This window comes from Hyperoodon ampullatus, assembly GCF_949752795.1.
Source record: "Hyperoodon ampullatus genome assembly, chromosome: 13".
Classification (NCBI taxonomy): Eukaryota; Metazoa; Chordata; class Mammalia; order Artiodactyla; family Ziphiidae; genus Hyperoodon; species Hyperoodon ampullatus.
In genome coordinates, this window is record NC_136926.1 from 65,151,805 (window position 1) to 65,176,972 (window position 25,168).

At 48.4% G+C, this 25,168-nt stretch overlaps 1 protein-coding gene across 5 annotated transcripts in view; it reads left to right on the forward strand.

Moving 5' to 3' along the window:
• Window positions 1-25,168, forward strand: part of CTIF (cap binding complex dependent translation initiation factor) — a gene marked incomplete at both ends in the record, with an annotated part of 231,005 nt that overhangs the window by 123,248 nt on the left and 82,589 nt on the right. For 3 of the 5 annotated variants that reach the window (XM_079718264.1, XM_079718265.1, XM_079718266.1), the window contains 2 exons: window positions 12,441-12,933; window positions 15,630-15,929. In XM_079718264.1, coding sequence (XP_079574390.1) covers window positions 12,441-12,933; window positions 15,630-15,929 — 793 coding nt within the window. Of the gene's footprint in view, window positions 1-12,440; window positions 12,981-15,598; window positions 15,930-25,168 lie in introns of all 5 variants that reach the window. The other 2 variants (XM_079718263.1, XM_079718267.1) reach the window with 2 other exon arrangements.

The following is a 25,168-nucleotide window of genomic DNA, read 5'->3' on the forward strand; positions in this document are numbered from 1 at the left end:
GGTGGCAGTGCTGGGATTGGGTGGAGGGGCTGCCTCTTTTGACTCTGCTGTATTGCCTCTTAAATTATTAAAATAAATACAACTAAAAACCCTGGACATTGAAGTATACAAACAAACATAAGAGAACTCTGAAAGGCAGCGAGAAGAAGTCAGACTGGGTGGGGACCTTGGCACCTGAGGGATGACACAGCAGTGACTTGCTTGAGTTTTCTTCTCAGCCTCATAAATCCCGGACTTGGAGTGAAAGAAGCCGGCAACCCAGAAACACCCACAGGCGCAGGCAGACCAAAATGGCCACAACAAAAGCCTTCCCTCTGCAGCCAAAGAACCAGGCAAGGGGCAGACTCTTAAGACAGAAAACTCTTAGACAATAACTGCTCTACTTCAGGCAAACGCCCTAGAGAAAACTGGCTCCACCCCACACATGCCAGTAAGGGCCAAACGAGGGGCTGAGATTCCACCTTTGCCAGGCTGTGACGAGGCACCCAAACCTTGCCAGGCTGGTGTCAGTGAAGCTGGGTGGGGAGTTGAGACTCACCCCTGGAGGGCACTGAGCACCCCTCCCTCTGTGTCAGTGGAGGCCATGTGGGGAGCACCCTGCCCCTCCTAGCCAAGGAGGTGTCTGTGTGTGGAACCAGAACCCCCCACTGTGCCCAGCATTAAAGAGGACCCCCTTTGCTCTGTCAGAGAAGACGCAGTGGGGAACCTGACTTCTCCCCCGACCCCGCAGTAATGAGGCAGCACAGCCCTTTCTACTACTGGACCAAGGTAAGAGGAAGCCAGCCAAACAGAAGGTTTGATTAAGTCCAGAGTCTCATAACATAATACCCAAGATGCCCAGCTTTCAACTGAAAATCTTCTGTCACACCAAAACCTTGAAAGATCTCAACTGAATGAGAAAAGACAATACATGTCAATACCAAAATAACAGAGATATTAGAATTATCTGACAAAGATTTTAAAGTAATCAGGATAAAAATGCTTCAAGGAGCAATTTGGAACACACATGACACAAATGAAAAAATACGTCTCAGCATATAACAAAGAATCAAATGAAAACTTGAGTTAAATAAAAAACTCAATGGATGGACTCAACAGCAGAATGGAGGGGACAAAGGGAAGACCAGTGTCCTGGAAGATAGAACAATATAAATGATGTAGTCTGAGCAACAGCGAGAAAACAGACTGAAAAGAATGAACTGAGCTTCACAGACCTGAGGGAACATAACTGAAAATCTAACAGACATGTCATCCGGGAGGTAGAGGGAAAAAAAGGTGTGACTGACAAATGACCCACAGAAATAATGATTGAAAACTTCTCATGCATTGCTGGTGGGAATGTAAAATGCTACAGCCTCTCTGGAAAACAGTTTGAAAGTTTCTTTAAAAATTAAATACACAACTACCCTACGACCCAGCAATGGTGCTCGCAGGCATTTATTCCAGAGAAATGAAAACTATGTCCAAACAAAAACCTGTAAACAAATGTTCCCAGCAGCTGTCTGCACAATAGCCAGTAATTGGAAACAACCCAGATGTCCTTCAGTGGGTAAGTGACTAAACTCACTGATACATCCACACCATGGAATACTACTCAGCAGTGAAAAAGGAACAACTATGGATACATGCAGCCACCTGGATGGATTGCCAGGGAATTATGCTGAGTGAGAAAAGCCAATCCCACTGGGCTAAATACTGTATGTATACAACATTCTTGAGGTGACAAAATTGTAGAAATGGAGACTGGATTAGTTGCTGCCAGAGGCTAAGGAGGAGGTGGTGGGAGGAAAGTAAATGTGGCTATCAAAGCGCAACACGGAAGATCCTGGTGGTGACGGAAATGTTCTGTGCCTTGATTGTATCAGTGTCAAAATCTTGGTTGTGATCTTGAACTATAGTTTTGCAAGATGTTACCATGGAAGGAAACTGGGTAAAGGATACAAAAGATCTCTCTGTATTCTTTCTTGCAACTGCATTTGAATCTATAATTATCCCACAATAGAAAGTTTAGAAAAATAAATTTATGTTCATTTAGAAAACACAAAAAAGAAAAGAAAAATCCTCATCCCATCCCCTAGAGATAAGGACTGTTAGCATTTTGATGTGTATCCTTCCAGTTTTTTTATGCATATGAATACTTGCTTTAAAAAACAGCACCATGCTGCATGTATTACAACACATGCTACAGAGTGAATTTTTCACCATGTTCTTAATTTCTCCACAGTCCGTTTTTCACTGCTGTTCTAAACACTGCTGAGATGAATATCCTTATTCCTACATCCCTGTGCTTTGATTATTTCCTTTGGATAAGTTGTCACACGTGGATACATTGCGAGGTCCAGTGGTTTACATGTTTTGGAGGCTTTTGTAACCAATTGTCAAATTTCCCTCCAGAAACATACTAATTTTTACTTCTAATATACAGTGGGTTGTAAGTTACTGTTTGTGTGCAAAGAAAAAGAAGCTTATACACCTGTCTCTCACTTAAGACTTTAATTCCCCCTGAAAACCCTGCCACTTAGGGAAAGCTTTTCTTTTAATTTTTTATTTTTATACAATGTTTAAAGGTTACTTTCCATTTACAGTTATTACAAAATATCGGATATATTCCCAGTGTTGTACAACACATCCTTGAGCCTATCTTACGCCCAGTAGTTTGTGCCTCCCACTCCCCCACCCCTATATTGCCCCTCTTCCCTCCCCACTGGTAACCGCTAGTTTGTTTTCTGTATCTGTGAGTCTGCTTCTTTTTATTCACTAGTTTGTTGTACTTTTTAGATTCCACATATAAGCAATATCATACAGTATTTATCTTTCTCTGACTTATTTCACTTAGCATAATGCCCTCCAAGTCCATCCATGTTGTTGCAAATGGCAAGATTTCATTCTTTTTTATGGCTGAGTAGTATTCCATTTTGTGTGTGTGTGTGTGTGTGTGTGTGTGTGTGTGTGTGTGTGTGTACCACAACTTCTTTATCCATTCATCTGTTGATAGACACTTAGGTTGCTTCCATATCTTGGCAATTGTAAATAATGCTGCTATGAACACTGAGGTGCATGTATCTTTTCAAATCAGTGTCTTTGGTTTTTTTGGATATTTACTCAGGAGTGAAATTGCTGGGTCATGTGGTAGTTCTATTTTTTTGTTTTTTTGAGAAACCTCCATACCGTTTTCCACAGAGGCTGCCCCAATTTGCATTCCCACCAACAGTGTACAAGGGTTCCCTTTTCTCCACATCCTCACCAACATTTGATATCGGTAGAAGGGAAAGCTTTTCAATGAAATATTTTTCATTAATTTTAATGGGAAAATGATCCATATAACCCCAACCCAAGACACCCCCAAATTTTCACAGATACAGAATTATTGCCCCTCGGTCCAGATGGCAGAATAGAAGGATGCGGAATTTGTCGCTCCTCACAAGTTCATCAAAAACACATTTACAGATGGAATAATCCCCATAGAGCTCCTGCTGAACAGTAGTGGTAGACTTCGGACACCTAAAAGAATGAAAGAAAGAAGAAAAAAGAAAAGAATCAAAAAAGAGACCAGCAACCCTGGCAAGAAGCTGAAGGTGAGGAGAGGTCCCCACATTAAGAAAGACTCCCTCATGAAGGGGAAATGAGCTGGGACAGAAAAGGAACTTCAGGGGATCAAAGGAGAACACTGCAGATGGTCTATGGAAGACAAGACAAAGTAAGAACCGCACGCATGATCTAGACGGCAGCTGTGTGCATTCCAGCCTGAATCGTGAGTCACCTGTTGTGAAGGGGAGCTAGGTGCTAGAAAGAGGGGTTTGGAGTGCAGAGCCAGGGAGAGGACAGCTCTTGGCTCTGAAAAAACAGCCTGAAGGGACAGGAGCAAGGGGCACCACAACCGGGAAAGTCTGTGGAAAAAGCCTGAGACACCATAGCAAGGCGTCATAGTAGCGTGGCATGCAAGGGGCGGAGCTGCCATTATAAACCCCTTCCCCATCCGCTTCTTCTGCCTCTGTGGGCATTGGGAGGGACTCCCACCAGAGCAGGCCCACCTGCCCCTCATGCCAGGGTCATCTTTGCCTGCACCGCCCACCCCAAAACCTCCTTGGGAATCAGCTCTGGGCACCCCTGCCTGGGACAAGAGTCCACTGAGGGGACTCTTGGCAGGGTCAGAGGGCTAAAGCGTGGGGTTGGAAGAACAGACCTGGGGAGAGAAACGCAGTTGGCCACGCAGATACAATAGAAGGGACAGGACTGAGGGGACGCGTGGCCAGGAATGCCCCTAGAGGAAGCGGGGTCTGCCTGGAAAGCAAGGCACCATTGTTGAGAGACGCACGAGGGGCGGGGGCAACAACGTTCCCATACACCAGCTCCTGCCACTGCAGGTACTGGGAGTACCCAAGTGGGCTCCAAGCAGCTGCTGCTTTCGCTCCCACTCACCTGGGCAAAGATCAGATGCCTGAGGGCAGCACACAGGCAGAGGTGGGGTTAAAACCAAAACTGAGCCTGAAGGGTGGTGCAACTAAGGAGGAGAGACAGAAATTGTTCTATGCAGCAGCACAAGCTGTGAATTAAATCCCCAAGATCGGCTGGGTAATCCCTGCGTTCGTGGAATATCTGAATAGACAATGAGTGTTTCAACGTCTGAGACCAGTCTAGCCTTCGCAGCACTCGACTTTGTGGACAAATACACACGGGAATCAGGCCAAATCAGAGTCTGAGCTGGCCTCACAGTGTCCACAGCAGGTCCAGAGACCTACCTAGTGGGGTCGGGCCTGGGCCTCCAGGGTGGGAACATAGAGTCCAGTACACTGGAACCCCAGAGAATTCCTGGGCCCAGGCAATATTAATCAGCACCTGCATTCCTGAAGGTATCCATATCAACACCAAGACCCAGCCCCACACAACTGCCTGCAGGCTTCAGTGCTAAACACCTCACACCAAACAACCAGCAAGACAGGAACCCAGCCCCACCCACAGTAGACAGGCTGCCTAAAGTCATACTAAGCTCACAGACAGCCCAAAACACACCACCTGACACAGCCCTGCCCATCAGAGGGAAAAGACTCAACTCCACCCAACAGAGTGCAGGCACCAGGCCCTCCCACCAGAAAACCTGCACAAGCCCCTGGACCAACCTCACTCAGCAGGGGGCAGTCAACAGAAAGAAGAGGAACCACGACTCTGCAACCTGCAGGAAGAAGTCCATAAATACAGTAGTTCAGACAAAATGAAATGACAGATAAATATGCTGCAGACAAAGGAGCAAGGTAAAATCCCACAAGACCAAATAAATGGAGAGGAAATCGGCAAGCTATCTGAAAAAGAATTCAGAGTAATGATAATAAAGATGATCCAAGATCTAGGAAATAGAATGGAGAAAATACAAAAAACGATTAACAAGTACCTAGAAGACCTAAAGAACAAACAATCCGTGATGAACAACACAATAACTGAAATGAAAAATACACAAGAAGGAATCAACGGCAGAATAACTGAGGCAGAAGAACGAATAAGTGAGCTGGAAGATAGAATGGTAGAAATAACTGCCGACAAACAGAATAAAGAAAAAAGAATGAAAAGGATTGAGGACAGTCTCAGAGACCTCTCAAACACACCAACATTCGAATTATAGGGGTCCCAGAAGAAGAAGAGAAAGGGAAGGGGCCTGAGAAAATAGTTGAAGAGATTATAGTCAAAACTTCCCTAACATGGGAAAAGAAACAGTCAATCAAGCCCAGGAAGCACAAAGAGTTCCATACAGGATAAACTGAAGGAGAAACATGCCAAGACACATATTAATCAAGCTTACAAAGATTAAATACAAAGAAAAAATATTAAAAGCAGCAAGGGAAAAGCAACAAATAACCTACAAGGGAATCCCCATAAGGTTACCAGCTGATTTTTCAGAGAAACTTTGCAGACCAGAAAGGAATGGCAGGACATATTTAAAGTGATGAAAGGGAAGAACCTACAACCAAGATTACTCTATCCAGCAAGGATCTCATTCAGACTCAAGAGAGAAATCAAAAGCTTTGCGGACAAGCAAAAGCTAAGAGAATTCAGCACCACCAAACCACCATTACAACAAATGCTAAAGGAACTTCTCTAGGTGGGAAACACAAGAAAAGAAAAAGACCTACAAAAACAAACCCAAAACAATTAAGAAAATGGTAATAGGAACATACATATCTATAATTACCTTAAATGTAAATGGATTAAATGTTCCAACAAAAAGACACAGACTAGCTGAATGGATACAAAAACAAGACCTGTACATATGCTGTCTACGAGAGACCCACTTCAAACCTAGGGACATATACAGACTGAAAGTGAGGGGATGGAAAAAGATATTCCATGCAAATGAGAATCAGAAGAAAGCTGGAGTAGCAATACTCATATCAGACAAGATAGACTTTAAAATAAAGAATGTTACAAGAGACAAGGAAGGACACTACATAATGATCAAAGGATCAATCCAAGAAGAAGATATGCAATTGTAAATATCTATGCACCCAACATAGGAGCACCTCAATACATAAGGCAAATGCTAACAGCCATAAAAGGGGAAATCGACAGTAACACAATATTAGTGGGGGACTTTAACACCCCACTTACACTAATGGACAGATCATCCAAACAGAAAATAAATAAGGAAACACAAACTTTAAATGACACAATAGGCGAGATAGATTTAATTGATATTTATAGGACATTCCGCCCGAAAGTGGCAGAATACACTTTCTTCTCAAGTGCTCACAGAACATTCGCTGGGATAGATCACATCTTGGGTCACAAATCAATTTAAGAAAGTTGAAATCATATCAGGCATCTTTTCTGACCACAACACTATGATATTAGAAATCAATTACAGAGAAAAAAACTGTAAAAAATACAAACACATGGAGGCTAAACAATACGCTACTAAATAACCAAGAGATCACTGAAGAAATTAAAGAGGAAATCAAAAAATACCTAGAAACAAATGACAACGAAAACACGATGACCCAAAACCTATGGGACACAGCAAAAGCAGGGAAGTTTATAGCAATACAATCCTACCTCAAGAAACAAGAAAAATCTCAAATAAACAACCTAACCTTACACCTAAAGCAACTAGAGAAAGAAGAACAAACAAAACCCAAAGTTAGTAGAAAGAAAGAAATCATGAAGATCAGAGCAGAAATAAATGAAGTAGAAATGAAGAAAGCAGTGGCAAAGATCAATAACACTAAAAGCTGGTTCTTTGAGAAGATAAACAAAACTGATAAACCTTTAGCCAGACTCATCAATAAAAGAAGGGAGAGGACTCAAATCACTAAAATTAGAAATGAAACAGGAGAAGTTACAACTGACACCATAGAAATACAAAGGATCATAAGAGACTACTACAAGCAACTATATGCCAATAAAATGGACAACCTGGATGAAATGGACAAATTCTTAGAAAAGCACAACCTTCCAAGACTGAACCAAGAAGAAATAGAAAATATGAATAGACTAATCACAAGCACTGAAATTGACATTGTGATTTAAAATCTTCCAACAAACAAAAGTCCAGGACCAGATGGCTTCACAGGTGAATTCTATCAAACATTTAGAGAAGAGCTAACACCAATCCTTCTCAAACTCTTCCCAAAAATTGCAGAGGGTGGAACACTCCCAAACTCATTCTACAAGCCTACCATCACCCTGATAGCAAAACCAGACAAAGATATCACAAAAAAAGAAAATTACAGGCCAGTATCACTGATGAACATAGATGTAAAAATCCTCAACAAAATACTAGCAAACAGAATCCAACAATACGTTAAAAGGATCATATAACATGATCAAGTGGGATTTATTCCAGGGCTGCAGGGATTCTTCAATATATGCAAATCAATCAATGTGATAACACCATATTAATAAACTAAAGAATAAAAACCATTTGGTCATCTCAATAGATGCAGGAAAAGCTTCTGACAAAATTCAACACCCATTTATGATAAAAACTCTCCAGAAAGTGGGCATAGAGGGAACCTACCTCAACATAATAAAGACCGTATATGACAAACCCACAGCAAATATTATTCTCAATGGTGAAAAACTGAAAGCATTTCCTCTAAGATCAGGAACAAGACAAGGGTGTCCACTCTCACCACTACTATTCAACGTAGTTTTGGAGTCCTAGCCACAACAATCAGAGAAGAAAAAGAAATAAAAGGAATATAAATTGGAAAAGAAGAAGTAAAACTGTCACTGTTTGCAAATGACATGATACTATACAGGGAAAATTCTAAAGATGTCACCAGAAAACTACTAGAGCTAATCAATGAATTTGGTAAAGTTGCAGGATACAAAATTAATACTCAGAAATCTCTTTCATTCTTATATACTAACAACTAAAGGGCAGAAAGAGAAATTAAGGAAACAATCCCATTCACCATTGCAACAAAAAGAATAAAATACCTAGGAATAAACCTACCTAAGGAGTCAAAAGACCTGTACTCAGAAAACTATAAAACACTGATGAGGGGACTTCCCTAGTGGCACAGTGGTTAGGAGTCCGCCTGCCAATGCAGGGGACATGGGTTTGAGCCCTGGTCTGGGAGGATCCCACATGCTGCGGAGCAACTAAGCCCGTGCATCACAACTACTGAGCCTGCGCTCTTGAGCCCGCGAGCCACAACTACTGAAGGCCGTGCACAGAGAGCCCGTGCTCCACAACAAGAGAAGCCACCGCAATGCGAAGCCCGTGCACCACAGCAAAGAGTAGCCCCTGCTCGCCGCAAGTAAAAAAGAAAGCCTGTGCACAGCAACAAAGACCCAACGCAGCCAAAAATAAATTAATTAATTAAAAAAAAATAAAAACACTGATGAAAGAAATCAAAGATGACATAAATAGATGGAGCGATATACCATATTCTTGGATTGGAAGAATCAATATTGTGAAAATGACTATACTACCCAAAGCAATCTACAGATTCAATGAAATCCATTGCAAATTACCAATGGCATTTTTCACAGAAATAGAATAAAAAAATTTACAATTTGTATGGAAACACAAAAGACCCCGGATAGCCAAAGCAATCTTGAGAAAGAAAAACAGAGCTGGAGGAATCTGGCTCCCTGACTTCCGACTATACTACAAAGCTACAGTAATCAAGACAGTATGGTACTGGCACAAAAACAAAAATATAGATCAATGGAACAAGATAGAAAGCCCAGAGATAAACCCATGCACATATGGTCACCTAATCTATGACAAAGGAGGCAAGAATATACAATGGAGAAAAGACAGCCTCTTCAATAAGTAGTGCTGGGAAAATTGGACAGCTCCATGTAAAAGAATGAAATTAGAACACTCCCTAACACCATACACAAAAATAAACTCAAAATGGATTAAAGACCTAAATGTAAGACCAGACACTATAAAACTCTTAGAGGAAAACATAGGCAGAACACTCATTGACATAAACCACAGCAACATCTTTTATGACCCACCTCCTAGAGTAATGAAAATTAAAACAAAAATAAACAAATGGGACCTAATGAAACTTAAAAGCTTTTGCACAGCAAAGGAGACTTTAAAGAAGATGAAAAGACAACCCTCAGAATGGGAGAAAATATTTGCAAATGAAGGAACTGACGAAGGATTAATCTCCAAAATATACAAGCAGATCATACAGCTCAATATCAAAAAAGCAAACAACCCAATCAAAAAATGGGCAGAAGACTTAAAAAGACATTTCTCCAAACAAGACATACAGATGGCCAACAAACACATGAAAAGATGCTCAACATCACTAATTATTAGAGAAATGCAAATCAAAACTACAATGAGGTATCACCTCACACTGGTCAGAATGGCTGTCATCTAAAAACCTACAAACAGTAAATGCTGTAGAGGTTGTGGAGAAAAGGGAACCCTCATACACTGTTGGTGGGAATGTAAATTGATACAGCCACTATGGAAAACACTATGGAGGTTCCTTGAAAAACTAAAAATAGAGCTACCATATGATCCCACTACTGGACATAGAGAAAACCATAATTCAAAAAAACACATGCACCCCAATGTTCATAGCAGCACTATTTACGATAGCCAGGACATGGAAGCAACCTAAATGTCCATCAACCAAGGAATGGATAAAGAAGATGTGGTACATATATACAATGGAATATTACTCAGCCATAAAAAGGAATGAAATTGGGTCATTTGTAGAGACGTGGATGGACTTAGAGAGTGTCATACAGAGTGAAGTAAGTCAGAAAGAGAAAAGCAAATATCGTATAATAACGTGTATATGTGGAATCTAGGAAAATGATATAGATGATCTTAGTTGCAAAGCAGAAATAGAGACACAGACTTAGAGGACAAATGTATGACTACCAGGGGGGAAAGGGGTGGGGTGGGAGGAACTGGGAGACTAGGATTGACACATATACATTATTGATACTATGTATAAAATGGACAACTGATGGGAACATGCTGTATAGCACAGGGAACTCACGTAGTGCACTGTGGTAACCTAAATGGGAGGGAAGTCCAAAAGGGAGGGGATATCTCTATGTGTATCGCTGATTCCTTTTGTTGTGTGGTGGAGGCTAACACAACATTGTAAGGCAACCATACTCCAATAAAAATTAATTTAAAAAAATTATCAAGTGAACAGTGAAATTGAGTTTATATAAGTAATAATAATTTTAGAGCAAATAAATACAATTTTGTTCATGAAATGCAGTGCAGCAAAGTTCTGTTGTACCTGCCAAAGAGATGGATTACAGACTGGGACGGGGGCCTCATTCCCTAGAATGTAACGTCTTCTCTCCACAAACTTTCTTCACTGGCTTTACAACTTTGAGAGGCTCATGGTTATTCTGTTCTCCAAATGCACTTCAAATAAGGTTATGGCATGGAAAACACCATGAGGGTGAAACAGAGTTGGAACACAGGAGTGCTTTAGTGATGGAAGCAGCCCTTGAGCTGCTGGACTGAAGGGTCCTCAGAATACCCCCACTCCCCTGCTCTCCTTTAGGCTTCAAATAAACACATTTGGGGTTTGTCCCGTGATATACACCTCAAATTTGTTCCATATGATAATCTCTGCTTTGAAATTGTCAAAAAAACTCGATAAGCCTGTCTGCCTAAAACCACCATGTTAAATATCACTTCTGTATTGCTCAGCTCGGGCTGCCATAACAAAATACCACAGACCGGGTGGGTAAACAACAGAAATTTATTTTCTCACAGTTCTGGAGGCTGGAAGTCCAAGGTCAAGGTGTCGGGTTTGGTTTCTTCTGAGGCCACTCTCCTTGGCTTGTAGGTGGCTGCCTTCTGGCTGTGTCCTCACATGGGATTTCTTCTCTGTACCTGCATCCCTGGTGTCTCTGTGCATTCAAATTTCTTCTTATTATAAGGATACCAGTCATGGGAATTCCCTGCCGGTCCAGTGGTTTAGGACTCGGCGCTTTCACTGCCAGGGCCCAGGTTCCATCCCTGGTTCCCGCAAGACATGCGGCACGGCCAAAAATAATAATAATAATAAGGATACCCGTCAAATTAGATTAAGGCCCACCCTAACAGCCTCATGTTAACTTAATCACCTCTTTAAAGGTCCTATCTCCAAATGCAGTCACATGCTGAGGTCCTAGGGGTTGAGGCTTCAACATGAATTTCAGAGAAACACGATTCAGCCTATAACAATTTCTTATAGCATATTTTGTTAGTGGGTTTGGGGGCAGAAATGTCAGTGTACCCAAAGAAAGGTTGTGTAACAAATGGTATAACTTTTCATGAGTCATGATGGTTAAAAAGTCATTGACAGGGGCTTCCCTGGTGGTGCAGTGGTTGGGAGTCCACCTGCCGATGCAGGGGACACGGGTTCGTGTCCCGGTCCGGGAAGATCCCACATGCCGCAGAGCGGCTGGGCCCGTGAGCCATGGCCGCTGAGCCTGGGGGTCCGGAGCCTGTGCTCCGCAACGGGAGAGGCCACAACAGTGAGAGGCCCGCGTACCGAAAAAAAAAAAAAAAAAAAAAAAGTCATTAACAGGATAGTTGTTATCAGATACAGTTCTGTGTATATATCTTTACTGGAACATGCATAGAATATGTTCACAAAATGGTAATGGCTGCTTCAAGAAAACATACTGGGTGTCTGGGGACAGTCAGGAGGATTCACTGTATACTCTTATCATTTTAATTTTGTTCCCTACACATGTACTAACGCATATTCTAACAAGGGAATAAAATACTTATTTTAAGTCAAGGGTTGACTTAAATCCTATATAATCACCGGGACCTGTCTGTCATATTCTCTGCTAGTATCCCCAAGCCCCATCACAGAGCCTGGTGCATAGGTGGCCTTCAGTAAGGGTATTGAAAAAAATGAATAAATGAATTCCTTCTAATGTTTGGACACAGGGACCCTGGCCAGCGGCCCCAGTGACCCTCTTTGTCTTTCCCCTTTGGTTTGCAGGCGACAGCAGAGACCCCCAGGAGGGAACAAGCCTCAACAGCACGGTGACCACCCACCGGGCACTGCCAAACACAACAGGGACCACCAGAAATCCTACCAGGGGAGCTCAGTGCCCCACCCCTCAGGGAGGTCCACCCATCACGGCTACAGCCAGAACCGGCGCTGGCACCACAGCAACATGAAGCATCCACCAGGCGACAAGGGGGAGGCAGGCGCCCACCGCAATGCCAAAGAGACCGTGACCATGGAGAGCCCCAAACTCGAGGACGCCCTGGGGGATGCCGGGCACAGCGGCCTCGAGCCCCCCTGCAGCCCTGATGCCCTGGCCCCGGTGGCTTCCGAGAGGCTGCCCCTGCTGCAGCCAGGCGGTCCGGAGGCTGAGACAAAGCGTAAAGACAGTATTATTTCCGAACGCAGCGGGGAGCGGCCCAAAATTACCCTGCTCCAGTCTTCCAAAGACAGGCTGCGGCGAAGGCTGAAAGAAAAGGTACCGGTAATTGAATTTTCCTTGTTCTCTTGCACCAGGGAGGACAGTGAGAGGTAGGCATCTTGGTAGGTGCGCTCGGGCTTGCGGACCTGGGGAGCCTCGTGGAGGGAGGCTCATGTGGCCCCAGCACACCTGGTCAACACTGCCGAGGGACCCCCGGCCACCAGACGGCAGGCCTATGGCCAGCTCTGCATGTGAACCCCCTCCAGCACATTCCACCCTCCAAGAGCCCCGGGTGAACACTCGGTACCAGCCCCCAGCCTGAGAAGGGAGGGGAGGCAGAGGCATGTGCCTCCAGGTGATGGGAGGTGGGCAGAGAACGCCTGGTTCTTCCCTCCAGCATTATCTGGTGGCAGATACGGCCCTGTTAGTGCTAAAGGGCATCTAGGGAAAACACAGAGCCTGTAACATAAGAATGCTTCTCCCGAAGGCGAGTACCAGGCTGTGCTCCCTGCCAGGGGAGAGCAAAGGTGAGCTGGGCAGAGTGCAGCAGACTGGCCTCAGCCTTGCCACTCCCCGCCTTCACCAACCAGCAGTAGGGAGGGGTCTAAGGGACAAAATTTAAGGAGGCACTCACTCTCAGCATCACGCAGATGCCCATCCTGCACTGGCACAGCCCTGAGAAGGAGGACCTCCTTAAATTTTGCTCCCCAGGAGCCTCACATTCCTCACCCTACTCCTGGCCCTGGTCTCTAGAGCCTAGTTCACAAATTCAGGAAGAGATGCCCCAAGCCTCCAGAGAAGGGCTGGAGCTCTGTCCCTGGCAGCGTTAAGCCCACTCTGTGCACCCTAGCTCCCCGTCCTCAGCCAAGGGTGCAGGTAAGGTCACCTTGGAAAGGAGCTGTTCCCAAGAAAGGCCAACTTGCCCCCAGCTTTCCTCCACGGAGTCCTCCTTTTGGGGCTTCTGTAGAGCTCGACGTTCCGGGCTTCTCCCTGGCATCTCTCTATGGCCTTCTCTCCTCCACCTTTCACCTCCGAGGCCAGGTCCACACTCAGGCAGGACAAGGCAGGTCAGACCTTTTCCCTGATCAGTTCTCGAAGGTGACATGCTGCTGCTGGCATCCTTACAGCCCCTGGCCCCCACCCACTGCTCCCTGTGGGGCAGGCGGCTGTGAGGTCCTGGAGGAAAACCTCACTCATTCCCTTACGTCCCAAAGATAAGAGCCTGGAAGAGCTTCCCAAGTGATGGCCAGTGTGTGGTCTTTGCCTGAAGAGCTTCTGGAACAGATTGCTGCAGTCCAGCCAGGGAGAGAGGATTGTTAATTCTCTCCAGCTCCACTGAATGTAACCACAATGCCACAGAGAGGAAACAACATGGGCTTTAGAGTCCAGCAAACCAGCTCAGTCTTCACTCTGCCTTTGACTGGCTAGGTGGCCTTGGGCAAGTCACTTAACCTCTCTGGGCACACCCCCCCCCCAGTTTACCCATCTGTAAAATGGGTATAATACTATCCACCTTGCAGACAGACTGCAGACCAAATGCCATAAGTTGTGTGAAGACCCTCGAGGGGTTATTCTATACATACTGACCACTATTCCTGCCCTGGGGCCCACAGGGTTGGGGTGGGGAAGGAGGGGGGAAATAGAACAGGTAAGGTAGATCCATAGCGCCCGTATTTCAGCTTCAAGAACTGCCCTCAGGTGAGGCCTCCTGGACTCCTGGACCAGGAGGAATGGGCTTAAGCAATAGCAGGGCTAAGGGAAAGCTATAGACCATCTAACCTAACCTCCTCATGTTACCAGGGAGGAAAATGAGGCCCAGAGAGTGAAACCACTTCCCAGAGCCATCCAGCTAGAGGCAGAGAGCAGATTCTAGGACCTGGGTCTGAGCCTCCCTGCTGTGGATTCTTCTCTTGATGCCGGAAGGGCAAACATGGGGCTTCCCTTTATGTCCCTGAGCCTGCCCTTTAACCCTGGTCTCACATCCCAGCAGTTAAGTCTGTCATTTTCCTGGCCACCAATCTATACTTCTGAGACATCAAATGCCATTTTCTTCCTCCCCCAGCGCAGGTCTGGTCCCAGTTGTAGTGAAACCACTTAAGGGTGTAGGGTTTTTTATCTGAAGTTTCCCTCCTCGAAGTGCCAGGTGTTTTTGTGGCACATTGAGGGATTCCTTGGTGTGCAGTGCTTGTTGTAAAAAGCCAGCACAGTCTCCATAGGACACAATGCCAAGGCCGTGTCACAGGGATCCCCACACCCAGAGAACATGATGGTCCTCGGGCTGAAGGAGCCGAGGTCTGGAGGACAAGGTAGCCACTCCATGGGCACCTTGAACCAACAGAGCAGGCATTTTGGATGCTACCTCCTTCCTCACCTCATCTTCCTACCCTCGTTTTCTCTTGGCCCAATTTCTTATCTGTTATTTTATTTCATCTTTTATAAGCCCCATTAAATCATTTGTAGATTGAGATATTTAATGTGTATGAGGCAAAGCCAGTGTGTATGAGAATCCTGGGTAAGAGCTGTAGCTCACAAGAAGGATCCACCCAGGGTGTCACAGGGGCCAAGAAAAGGGTCAGCAGAGAGCCTGGGGCCCCAGGGTCCATGGTGAAGGTCGGCATTCCCGGAGGGATCAGACCTCAGGTTCTAGAAGGTGGGGCGGGTCCTCTCTGAGGGTGGCAGCCCCCACCTCCACTGGCCACCCCTCCACAGAAAGCTGGGCTCCGCTCAGGCGCGACTCGGTTTGTCTCCCGCACCCCCAGGATGAAGTGGCCGTGGAGACCACCAACCCTCAGCAGAACAAGATGGACAAGTTGATTGAGATCCTGAACAGCATGAGGAACAACAGCAGCGACGTGGATGCCAAGCTCACCACCTTCATGGAGGAGGCCCAGAACTCGACCAACTCCGAGGAGATGCTGGGGGAGATCGTCCGCACCATCTACCAGAAGGCCGTGTCCGACCGCAGCTTTGCTTTCACGGCCGCCAAGCTCTGCGACAAGATGGCGCTCTTCATGGTGGAGGGGACCAAGTTCCGGAGCCTGCTTCTCAACATGCTTCAGGTAACGGATGCCGACAGCTGCACCTCCCACCCCTCCCGCCGGTGGGTTATTACTAGAGAGAAGGCTGCAGATTCTGACCACAGTTGAACTTTTCCCAAGTTGCACCCTTGCCCGATTAATTACAGAAAATAAAAAGGCACTCAAGGGGCAAGGGATGAGTGACCGGATTTGCGTGTGTTTGTGTGAGGGCTCCATGGTTACGATGGACCAATATAATTTTATAGGTGCTTCATGTTTAACCAGCCTTTCCCTCTTTCTATTTCCATGATAGGAGGGCTGGCTCTTGCCTTAACAGGCTCTGTGCTTTGACCTCTCCACGTCCCAGCAGACATACATTTACTGTGGACTTCTCTTTTCTTCCTCTTCCTCCTCCCCGGGACCACCCTCCAGACCCTGCAGGTGGTGCACTGGTTGTAGTTGGTGCTGAGATGGGTCTGAGCAAAAAGCATAAGGGCCTTGAGGAGGGAAGCTTTGATCTGTCTGCCAATGCGCCTGGGCTTCTTGAAAACACTTTTAGGGCCAAGGGGAAGCATGGAGATCAAAGACCGTCTTGGTCCTTGGTGCTATCCCACTAAATCCCTCCACCCCAGAGAACTTAATCCTGCCCCTCTTTATTCCTTCCTCTGTGGGTGCCGGCGTCCAGTGATGGTTTTACTGGGGTGTGTAATGGGCATGGGCATGGGTGCTTAGGCTGAGCCCAGCACTGTTTGATTTCATAGGTGGAGAGCTGAAGGCCTATACGTGCTCTTTCATCAGGCGTGGTAGCAAGTGAACTGGTCCCAGAACTGGTGGCATCAGGGAGAGGTAACAGGTGGCACAGCATGGTGGCCATGCCAGGCCCAGGGACTATTCCTTGGAGACTTGGCTGTGGAAAATCATCTGTAATCATGCTTTGTACCTTAGGCTAGTTGAGATATGAAATGAGTTTCAGTCCAGGTAGGGTAAAACAATAGCTTAGAAGTTCTGAAAGTAGGATTACAGAGCTGGAAGAAACCACCTGCAGGTCTGTCTTAACGAGGGTGACCATATAATAGGTCATCCAAACCATGACACTTCTTTTTTTTTTTTTTTTTTTTTTTTTGCGGTACGCGGGCCTCTCACTGTTGTGGCCTCTCCCGTTGCGGAGCACAGGCTCCAGACGCGCAGGCTCAGCGGCCATGGCTCACGGGCCCAGCCACTCCGCGGCATGTGGGACCCTCCTGGACCAGGGCATGAACCCGTGTCCCCTGCATCGGCAGGCGGACTCTCAACCACTGCGCCACCAGGGAGGCCCCCATGACACTTTTGAGACTGGGGGCTCTAGTCATAGTCAGGCCGAGACCCCAGGTGTTAACCAGGATATATGGTCACCCTGGTCTTAGCCACCTGGTTTGCAGTCTTCCCTCTCTTCCCTGAGAACAGGGTGGGAGGAGCCCCCTCCGAAGGCTGCCCATGGGCTCCATCCCCGCCGTCCTCTCCTCTTCCCAGGGAGACTGCTCACTGCAACCCGAGCCTCGCTGGCCGGCCTGGGCTGCTTCTGTCCAGCTCCAGGCACTGATCGGGTTCCCATTCCTGGATCGCCCACGCTCCCCGGTGATGAATTCCCTCATTACCTGAGGGATTTGCACATCGGGCATGTTCCTCGCTCGCCGGAATGTCCTGGGAGAGTGTGGAGGGTGACAGTGGGAAGCAGCCTGTCTGCCACGTACAGCCAGGCACAGGGGAGTCAGGGACAGATTGGCCTTTGGCCTCGGCTTTTAGCAAGAGAAGGGCCAGGATAGGGCAAGACTTCTAGACAATAGTTGCCAGCTCCAAATAACCTAGCCAGAGCCAGTGGTAGACAGACACACAGGGCGTGAGACGAGATGCACCCAGGAAGGAAGGGCCGCTGGCAGCAGGGGCCACCCAGGATCCTGCCCCGGTCAGGCTTCTCTTCCAATGACCCGTGGTTAGAGCGGCCTTGCCCACAGTGTCCAGCAGAGCATCAGTCCTGGGAAATGCTCAGCCACAAACGGAGCTTTGTGGCCCCTACACCCGCCTCTCCGTCAGCCACAGAGTGGACTGGCTTAGGCCAGCAGGAAGGGAACCTGTATGGCTACATCCAACTCAGTGAAATCCCCTTTGCATTCCCCAGCTAATGACTTCTTGTGGAATTAGTGTGCTGAGAGACACAGTTTGGCAAACACTAGCGCAGGGAAAGAGCACCAAACCGAAAGTCAGGAAACAGGGCTTCTCGGACTGATTCAGCCATCGTCACCCGGAGCTTGGCCTCTGCAGCTCCTGCTGGGAAAGTGATTGGCTGCTCCACACTGGTCAGTGGACCTTATGATTTTGCGCTGCTAAAGATGAGTCGGGGGCCTCAGGGAGGGCGTGAGTGGCCCCACGTGAGCTGCTTCCTTTCTCTGTCTCTCCTGGCCCTGTTAGTGACATGAAACAGTCCTGGGTCCCTCTCATCCTCAGAAACTTGCTTACCCCATATTGGGGCTCGGTGATAGGTCTGTCATGTGTGACAGGCTTTGGGGGCCAGCCCAAGAGACCCAGTCCTGCTAGTGTCACTTGTCTCTGGGACAGAGGGGGACTCTCACTCCCAATCTGCCATTTGCCTGGATGGAGCATTTGTGGGTCAGATATTTAGAAATCGAAATGTCCCCTAGACCCTACCACCCGCTTCATCTCCTGCAGCCCCAGCTTAAGTGTAAGAGGGAGAGGCCTGGAGCTGGACACTCAGGCCTCCTGGGTCACTGTTCAAAGCCCTTTGGCTCCCATGGAAGGTGGGCTGAATGTGCTGGCGTGAGGCTGCCCCTAGGCTCCTAGCAGACCCCCGGTTACAAGGCCTGGAGGAAGCCAGCACCACGTGTCTGTCAGGACCCCCTCTGCAGCTGAGGAGGTGGTGGGTTGGAGTTGGCTTTCTAGGCAGCATCATACATGGCCACTCACCACCCCAGACCCACAAGGCTCAAGAAAAGAGAGCAGTGGGCATAGCTCATTAAACCCCACTTTCCTTGTGACCCACAGGGGTGTCATTTTTCACCTGCTTTCATCTTCTGGCCAACCTGATTTGTATCCCTTCCCCAGCCAGCAGTCCTGGGCCTGGCCCCCAGCGCCTTCCCCCTGCTTTCTCCCTCTGAGGTTTGCGCTCAGCTGCATGCACTCAAGGCCCACTGCCTCTGGATCCCCAGCCAGCCCCTGGTTCAGTTCGGTGGCCTCTGAGATGCCCCTCACGTGGCCAAGTTTCGCCTCGGCCTCCACGTACAAGTTCTGAGACCCGGCTTAGTGATTCTGGCTGCAAAGCGGACAGGGTGTGAAGTGCCCTATGAGCACAGCTCCCAGCAGCTGTCTTTGGATGTTGCCCTCCTTGGCCGACCGCTTTCGCTTTCACTGCCTGGGCTTCGGCAGTGGGAGCTGGCAGCACGGCAGGAGAGGGGCAGGCTCTGATGTAGTGGACGCTCTTTGGCACAGTGTGGCGCTGCCTGCCAAGCTGGGATGCCGCCCCCATGGAGAGGCAAGTGGGCCCAGGGGGAAGTCAAAAGACCTTTCACCCTTCGCAGCCAGACTCAGCGTTGTCATCTCAAGAAGTCCAAAAGCACCAGTGGCCTCATGAGCACGGACGACGCCAGAGACCTTGGGGTCCCAGGGGACCCCTGTCACCAATCCACAGCTCAAAACTCATCTTCAGTTTTTACATCTAAACTGAGTCTTTTTGCCTTAGATGTGGTCATTTTCTTAGTAATGTTCTTGTAAGTAAAATGCTACTTATTAAACAGATATTTCTCGGATGTCTGTTATGTGCCAAGCCTTCAGTCTTCATTAGATCCGTGCTTCTCAAACTTGAATGTGTGCTTGAATCACATGGGATTTTATTTAAATAGAGGTTCTGATTCAAGAGGTCTGAGTAGAACCTGAGAGGCTACATTTCTAACAAGCTCCCAGGCTATGCCCATGCTGCCGGCCCAGGGACCACACTTTGAGTACTAAGACATCGGATGGCTGATGGTTTGTAGCTGGTGGGTCAAGTTCATAGACAGGCCAACTGAGGCACAGTCTTTTATTGATGTGATGTCAGAAGGGGGGATCCAGCCTGGGAATACTGAGTTCCAGTCACCAGGTTTTCTTTAGGGCATTGGTTCTCAGCCTAGCTGTCCATTAGAATCTCATGGGGAGATGCTTTTATTGGGTTGGCCAGAAAGTTCGTTCGGTTAGTGAATATGTTGTTCAATAACGTTCTTGGTGAAAATGAAAAATGTGTCTCTTATTTTTATTTAAGACTGAACGAACTTTTTGGCCAACCCAATAAAACATACCGGCGCAGGGGCTCCCCCCTAGACCAACTGAATTAGGTTCTCCAGGGATGGGCCTGGGCATCTGCTTTTAAAGACCTTTCTGGCCGATTCTGTGGTGCCGCAGATTGAACACCACTGTTAGAAACTTACTCCAGAGATGCCCTGACTGTGCCACCCTTGTCACTTAGGAACCACTGTCACTTATGAACAGCCCTGCCTGTCACCCTGTGAATCAGCCAAGAAATGTCCTAGGTACTGGACTCTTTGCTGAGTGACGTGAAGGATTCAGAGCCTGAGCTGGTGGGAGAACACCAAAGCAGGAGACGTCAGCCCCCGAGACAATCCCGTCACCTTGCCCGGCCCCGGTTTCCCCTCTGTGCCGTGAGAAGCTGGGCTGGACCATCTCAGGGGACCTTTCTCACATACCTTGCTGTCCTGAGATTCCTCCTGGGAAGCCTCCACACTAACCGCGTCAGCCAGGTGGAGGCTGCCTCTCCTCTCCCGCCCGCCCCATTTCTCTCTGCTCTCAGCTCCGTTCCCCAGGTCCTTTTCCTTTTTCTTGGTCTCAGACATTTGTCGAAGCGCCTATCACACGTTTCAGGAAAAGGGCCTCACTCTCAATCCACATTGCCAGGCTAGGCCACCAGTTAAGCTGAGGAGGTGATTCGTTTCCCTGCCCGACCTGCCTCACCCCACCTCTTTCCACCCGGCTCCCAGCCGCATGATTGCAGGGTCCCGCACCCACACGGCTATGAGCACTAATGGGTCCTGACTTCCAGGAGAATGTGGGCTGCCCGTGGCCCCTGGCTTACAGAGGTCACCAAAACTCTGCCTTGATCCTCACCAAGGAATTGTGGTACGATGAGGGGAAGCGGGCTCTGGTTTCACAGCGAGGTGAAGAATGAGCGTGCCTCTTTTTATGGGACCTTTGGAATGACAGGAATTGGAGGCCTGAGCCCCCTCCACCCAGCACTGCCCCGTCACCACCCTGGGCCTTCCACTCCAGCTCAGGGAATGCTCCTTTGCTGAAATATGCTTGGGTAGTATAAGTTCAAGCCCTCCTCTGTTGAAATGTGTGTGCCCTGTTTAGCCAAGAGGTGTCTGCATCTGAGCTATGCAGAGCAAAGTATTATTAGAGCAGGCATCAGTGTGTCTGTAACTGAACCCAGCTCTCCCTAGCAACCGTTGTCAACAACACATCTAACAGAAGGAGGCAATACCTTTTTTTGAAGGAAAAAAACCCAAAAAAACCCTCACCTCACCAAGTCATAAACACAGCAAGGCTGTTGTGAAAAGACAGTGCAATTCAGAATCTGGCATGTGACCAGGTTTCAAAATAAATTGCTGTCTGCCAGCACCTTCTAGAAGACAACCTGACCTGGAACTAGAAAATGGATAAACTCTCCAGAGTTTTTAGCTGGGTCACCCATTAAGCATCATCTTTGGGGCTTTTGATACATAGGAACTCAATTGCTTGGTGAACGGGCTCCGTGGGGCCTCTGGGAGGTCTCTGGGAGTGATTTTAACTGTGGGTTTTAGCCCCAGAAGGGGCACTCAAGATCTCCTGGTCTGGCTGCCCCACCAGTGAATCAAAATACAAGCTGCATCTTCAGGGCTTATGTGACCCATCACCCCACTTTTACCCCGTTTCTGCCATCTCTGTCCCCATCTTTGTTCCACATGTGCTGGCTTGGGCAAAGGGACTGGGCTGTTTCTCTAACTCAGCTCATAAAAGGGAACCTTGGTCTTCCCTGGTGGCACAGTGGTTAAGAATCCGCCTGCTAATGCAGGGGACAGGGGTTAGAGCCCTGGTCCGGGAAGATCCCACATGCCACGGAGCAACTAAGCCCATGCGCCACAACTACTGAGTCTGCGCTCTAGAGCCCGCGCGCCACAACTACTGAGCCCACGTGCCACAACTACTGAAGCCCGCGCACCTAGAGCCTGTGCTCCGCAACAAGAGAAGCCACCGCAATGAGAAACCCACACACCACGACGAAGAGTAGCCCCTGCTCACCGCAACTAGAGAAAGCCCGTGGAGCAACGAAGACCCAACACAGCCAAAAATAAAATAAATAAAAATAAATTTATTAAAAAAAAAAAAAAAAAGGAACCTCGTTCTTCCTGGTTATCTCAAGGTTCAGGAAAATCAAAAGTTGTTCCTCTTTACCCAAAATTTGCAGTTCCTAACCCCAATCTTTTATTGAGGGAGGGAGGAAAGGAACAAACATTGATTCTTGGTGTTCAAACCAGCTCTGAGTTGTAAGTTCCTTGAGGGCAGGAATCCTGGCTGCGTGATCATCAGTCCCCAGCTCCTAGCATCATGACATGTACACAGTAGGTGCTCAGCAAGTGCTGAGGAAGGGAGGGATGGAGCCCTCAGTCTTAGGTACCAGAGCTCCCTGATGTGAGATGGGCCTCTCAGCTCTTCTGAGCACTTTCACACATGTGAACGTGGAGATTCTCCGAGATGGGTTCCAGGGAAGGATCCATCCCCCACGTTTACAGGTGAGGACGGTGGCTCAGCAAGGCTACAAGTCATGGGGGTGGTCCGTCCAGCACCCCAAGCTCTTGGCTCCCTTGCCACCCCCCAAATAGAATATACCGGTCAGAAAGTTGGGAAAATCAGGAATCCGTCTCATGAAGCTGTCAGTGGGGATATCAAAATCCGTCCTCCTATAAGACTCCCATTGGCTTTCCAATGGTCTGAGTCTCTGGGCTTTCCAGGCCAATAGAGATCTGAGGGTGTCTGAGGAAACACCTCCACGGCTCCATCTGCTTTACGCAGATGAACCACACAGCTGTTCTTCCTGAGGCTGGCTCTCCCCTCGCACCCTCTCCCTTGGCCCAGAGCTCCGCCTTCACCCCTGCACGCCCACCACTGAGCCGATGTGCACTCCAGGCATGTAAACTAATTTTACTGTTGGCCCAAGCCAGGCATACCCAGGGATAGAAGCACATTGTTCTGTGCATTCCAGAGCCTGAGCAAAGCCCTGGGCTGTACCCACCCCGAGCTCCCCTCCACTGGTTGCTAGAAATCAAGAAGGAGAAAGCGGAGGACTGGCAGGCAATGCAAGCAACTCTCCCGTGGGCAGATTATGGAAGGTGATTTTGAAGGCCCACAAAAGGTCCCTCTTTCTAAAAAATGTTGCTCCAGTGGCACCCTGTGAGTTGTCGGTGCCCTGCAACGGCCGGGCAGAGCTGGCACACACATTCCCCGACAGTGGCCACCAGCAGGCTTGCCTCCATGTCCTGTCACAGGAGCTTGACCTGCGTAAGAGTCTGTGGCAGGTAGAGCTACTCCGTCGGGGACAGCGATGCCCGGCTGGTACCCATGCCCTTAGCCCACCGGACCCAAACCAGAGGCGAGGCCTGTGCCTCCTGCCAGACTTGTTGCCCACACTTGCTTTGGAATGAGTGAATTTTACCTTCTTTCTTCTAATCCTGATGTCTTCCCCTCAACAAACACTTATTGAGCACCTGCTGTGTACCACACACCATGGCACAGCCCATGCGTGTGTCACCTCTATCAATTCTCCCTCCCCTCTCGTCATCCCCCAGTTTGTGCCGGTGGGGCACTGGCCCAAGCCTAAGAGGTTTATTCAAGAACCCAGCTGGAATGCCTCAAGTCAGGTTTTTCTGCCTTAGTGGGGGCACCGTGGCTTCCGAAAGTGCTAAATCTGAGGCCCCTTCTAGAACTTTGGAATGCCCCGTGAGACAGAGGCAGCCTGTGACTTGAAAAGAAAAAAAAAAAAAAGCATATTGATTTTTTAATCTGAAAATAAGCAGAAGAAGGAAAATGTCAGTCCCAGAAGGAGCCCAGGACAGCAGCCTGCCAGTCAAGGTTTTCTTGTCTGAGACTGTGTCCCCAGGTGTTCTGGGGGGCAAAGACTGTGTCCGAGAGATCTTTGTGTCCCCCACCCAGCCTGCCCATGGCAGGTATTCAGCAAGCATCAGACGGCTGCTTCCAGGAGCTTCCGCCCATGGGGACAAAGGCGCATTGGTGGGCAGGTGCTGGGACAGCAGAGGGACGCACAGTGTCCTGCTCCCTCCCATCTCTGGGCCGAGGAACTTACCCTGGTCAGGAATTATTTCACCATCACCCATGTCCCTTGCCAGGCCGTGTCCTCTTCCCTGCACACCCTCACCTCCCACCCCGTCTTCATTTTCCCTGCTAAATCCACTGATAGGACTTGGCCGGTCGCTCCCCTGTCTGAGGCTGCCATGCCGAGGCAGGCCCTGAAGATAAGTGGGTTATCGGAGAAGGCAGCTCGGGTGTCCCGGGCCCCAGAGGGTCACCCCTGGCTGGCTGGCGGCTCACCCCCAGCACCTCCTCCTCCGCTCTCCCCAGAGCCAGGCCAGCAGGAGACAACAGTTCCTTTCCCTCAGCTCAGCGAGTGGCCGGTCCCCAGCCGCCGCCGGGAATCTGAGCTATGCTAAGCCGCTCCAGATCGCCACATCGCTGCCCTGCCCGGGCACGGCCGGCCCAGACAGGGCGCCTCTACCTGCTGCGGCTGCCGCTGGAAAGCTGGCACCGCCCAGGCCGATGGAAACAAATCTCCCTGCGGGTTATGTAACTGCTCACCGCCCTGTCCCTGGCTCCCTAGGGAGGCTCCCAGCCACCACAGAGGGAGAGCGGTGGCCCCTGGGCAGAGAGGGGACACAGAGGGTCATTCTTTCAAAGAGATGCACATAGTCTTGAGTGATTGCCCAAGGTCCTTCTCTGGATCCAAGGTCCTCAGCACCCCGAGGAGACTGGTGTTCCCTGTAAATGCTCGCTGAGCGTGGAGGCCAGCTCAAGACACTAGCCCAGCAGAGTGAGAAAGTCTCATCAGGAGAGCTGGACTCGCAGGAGAGGTTAAGGCGAGAGGGCAGTGCAGTTTCATTGTTGGCTTGTTTGGTTTGGTTTTTTTATTTGGCTTTTTTGTTGTTGTTGTTGTTGTAAGATATATGCAACATAAAATTTACCTGCTTAACCAT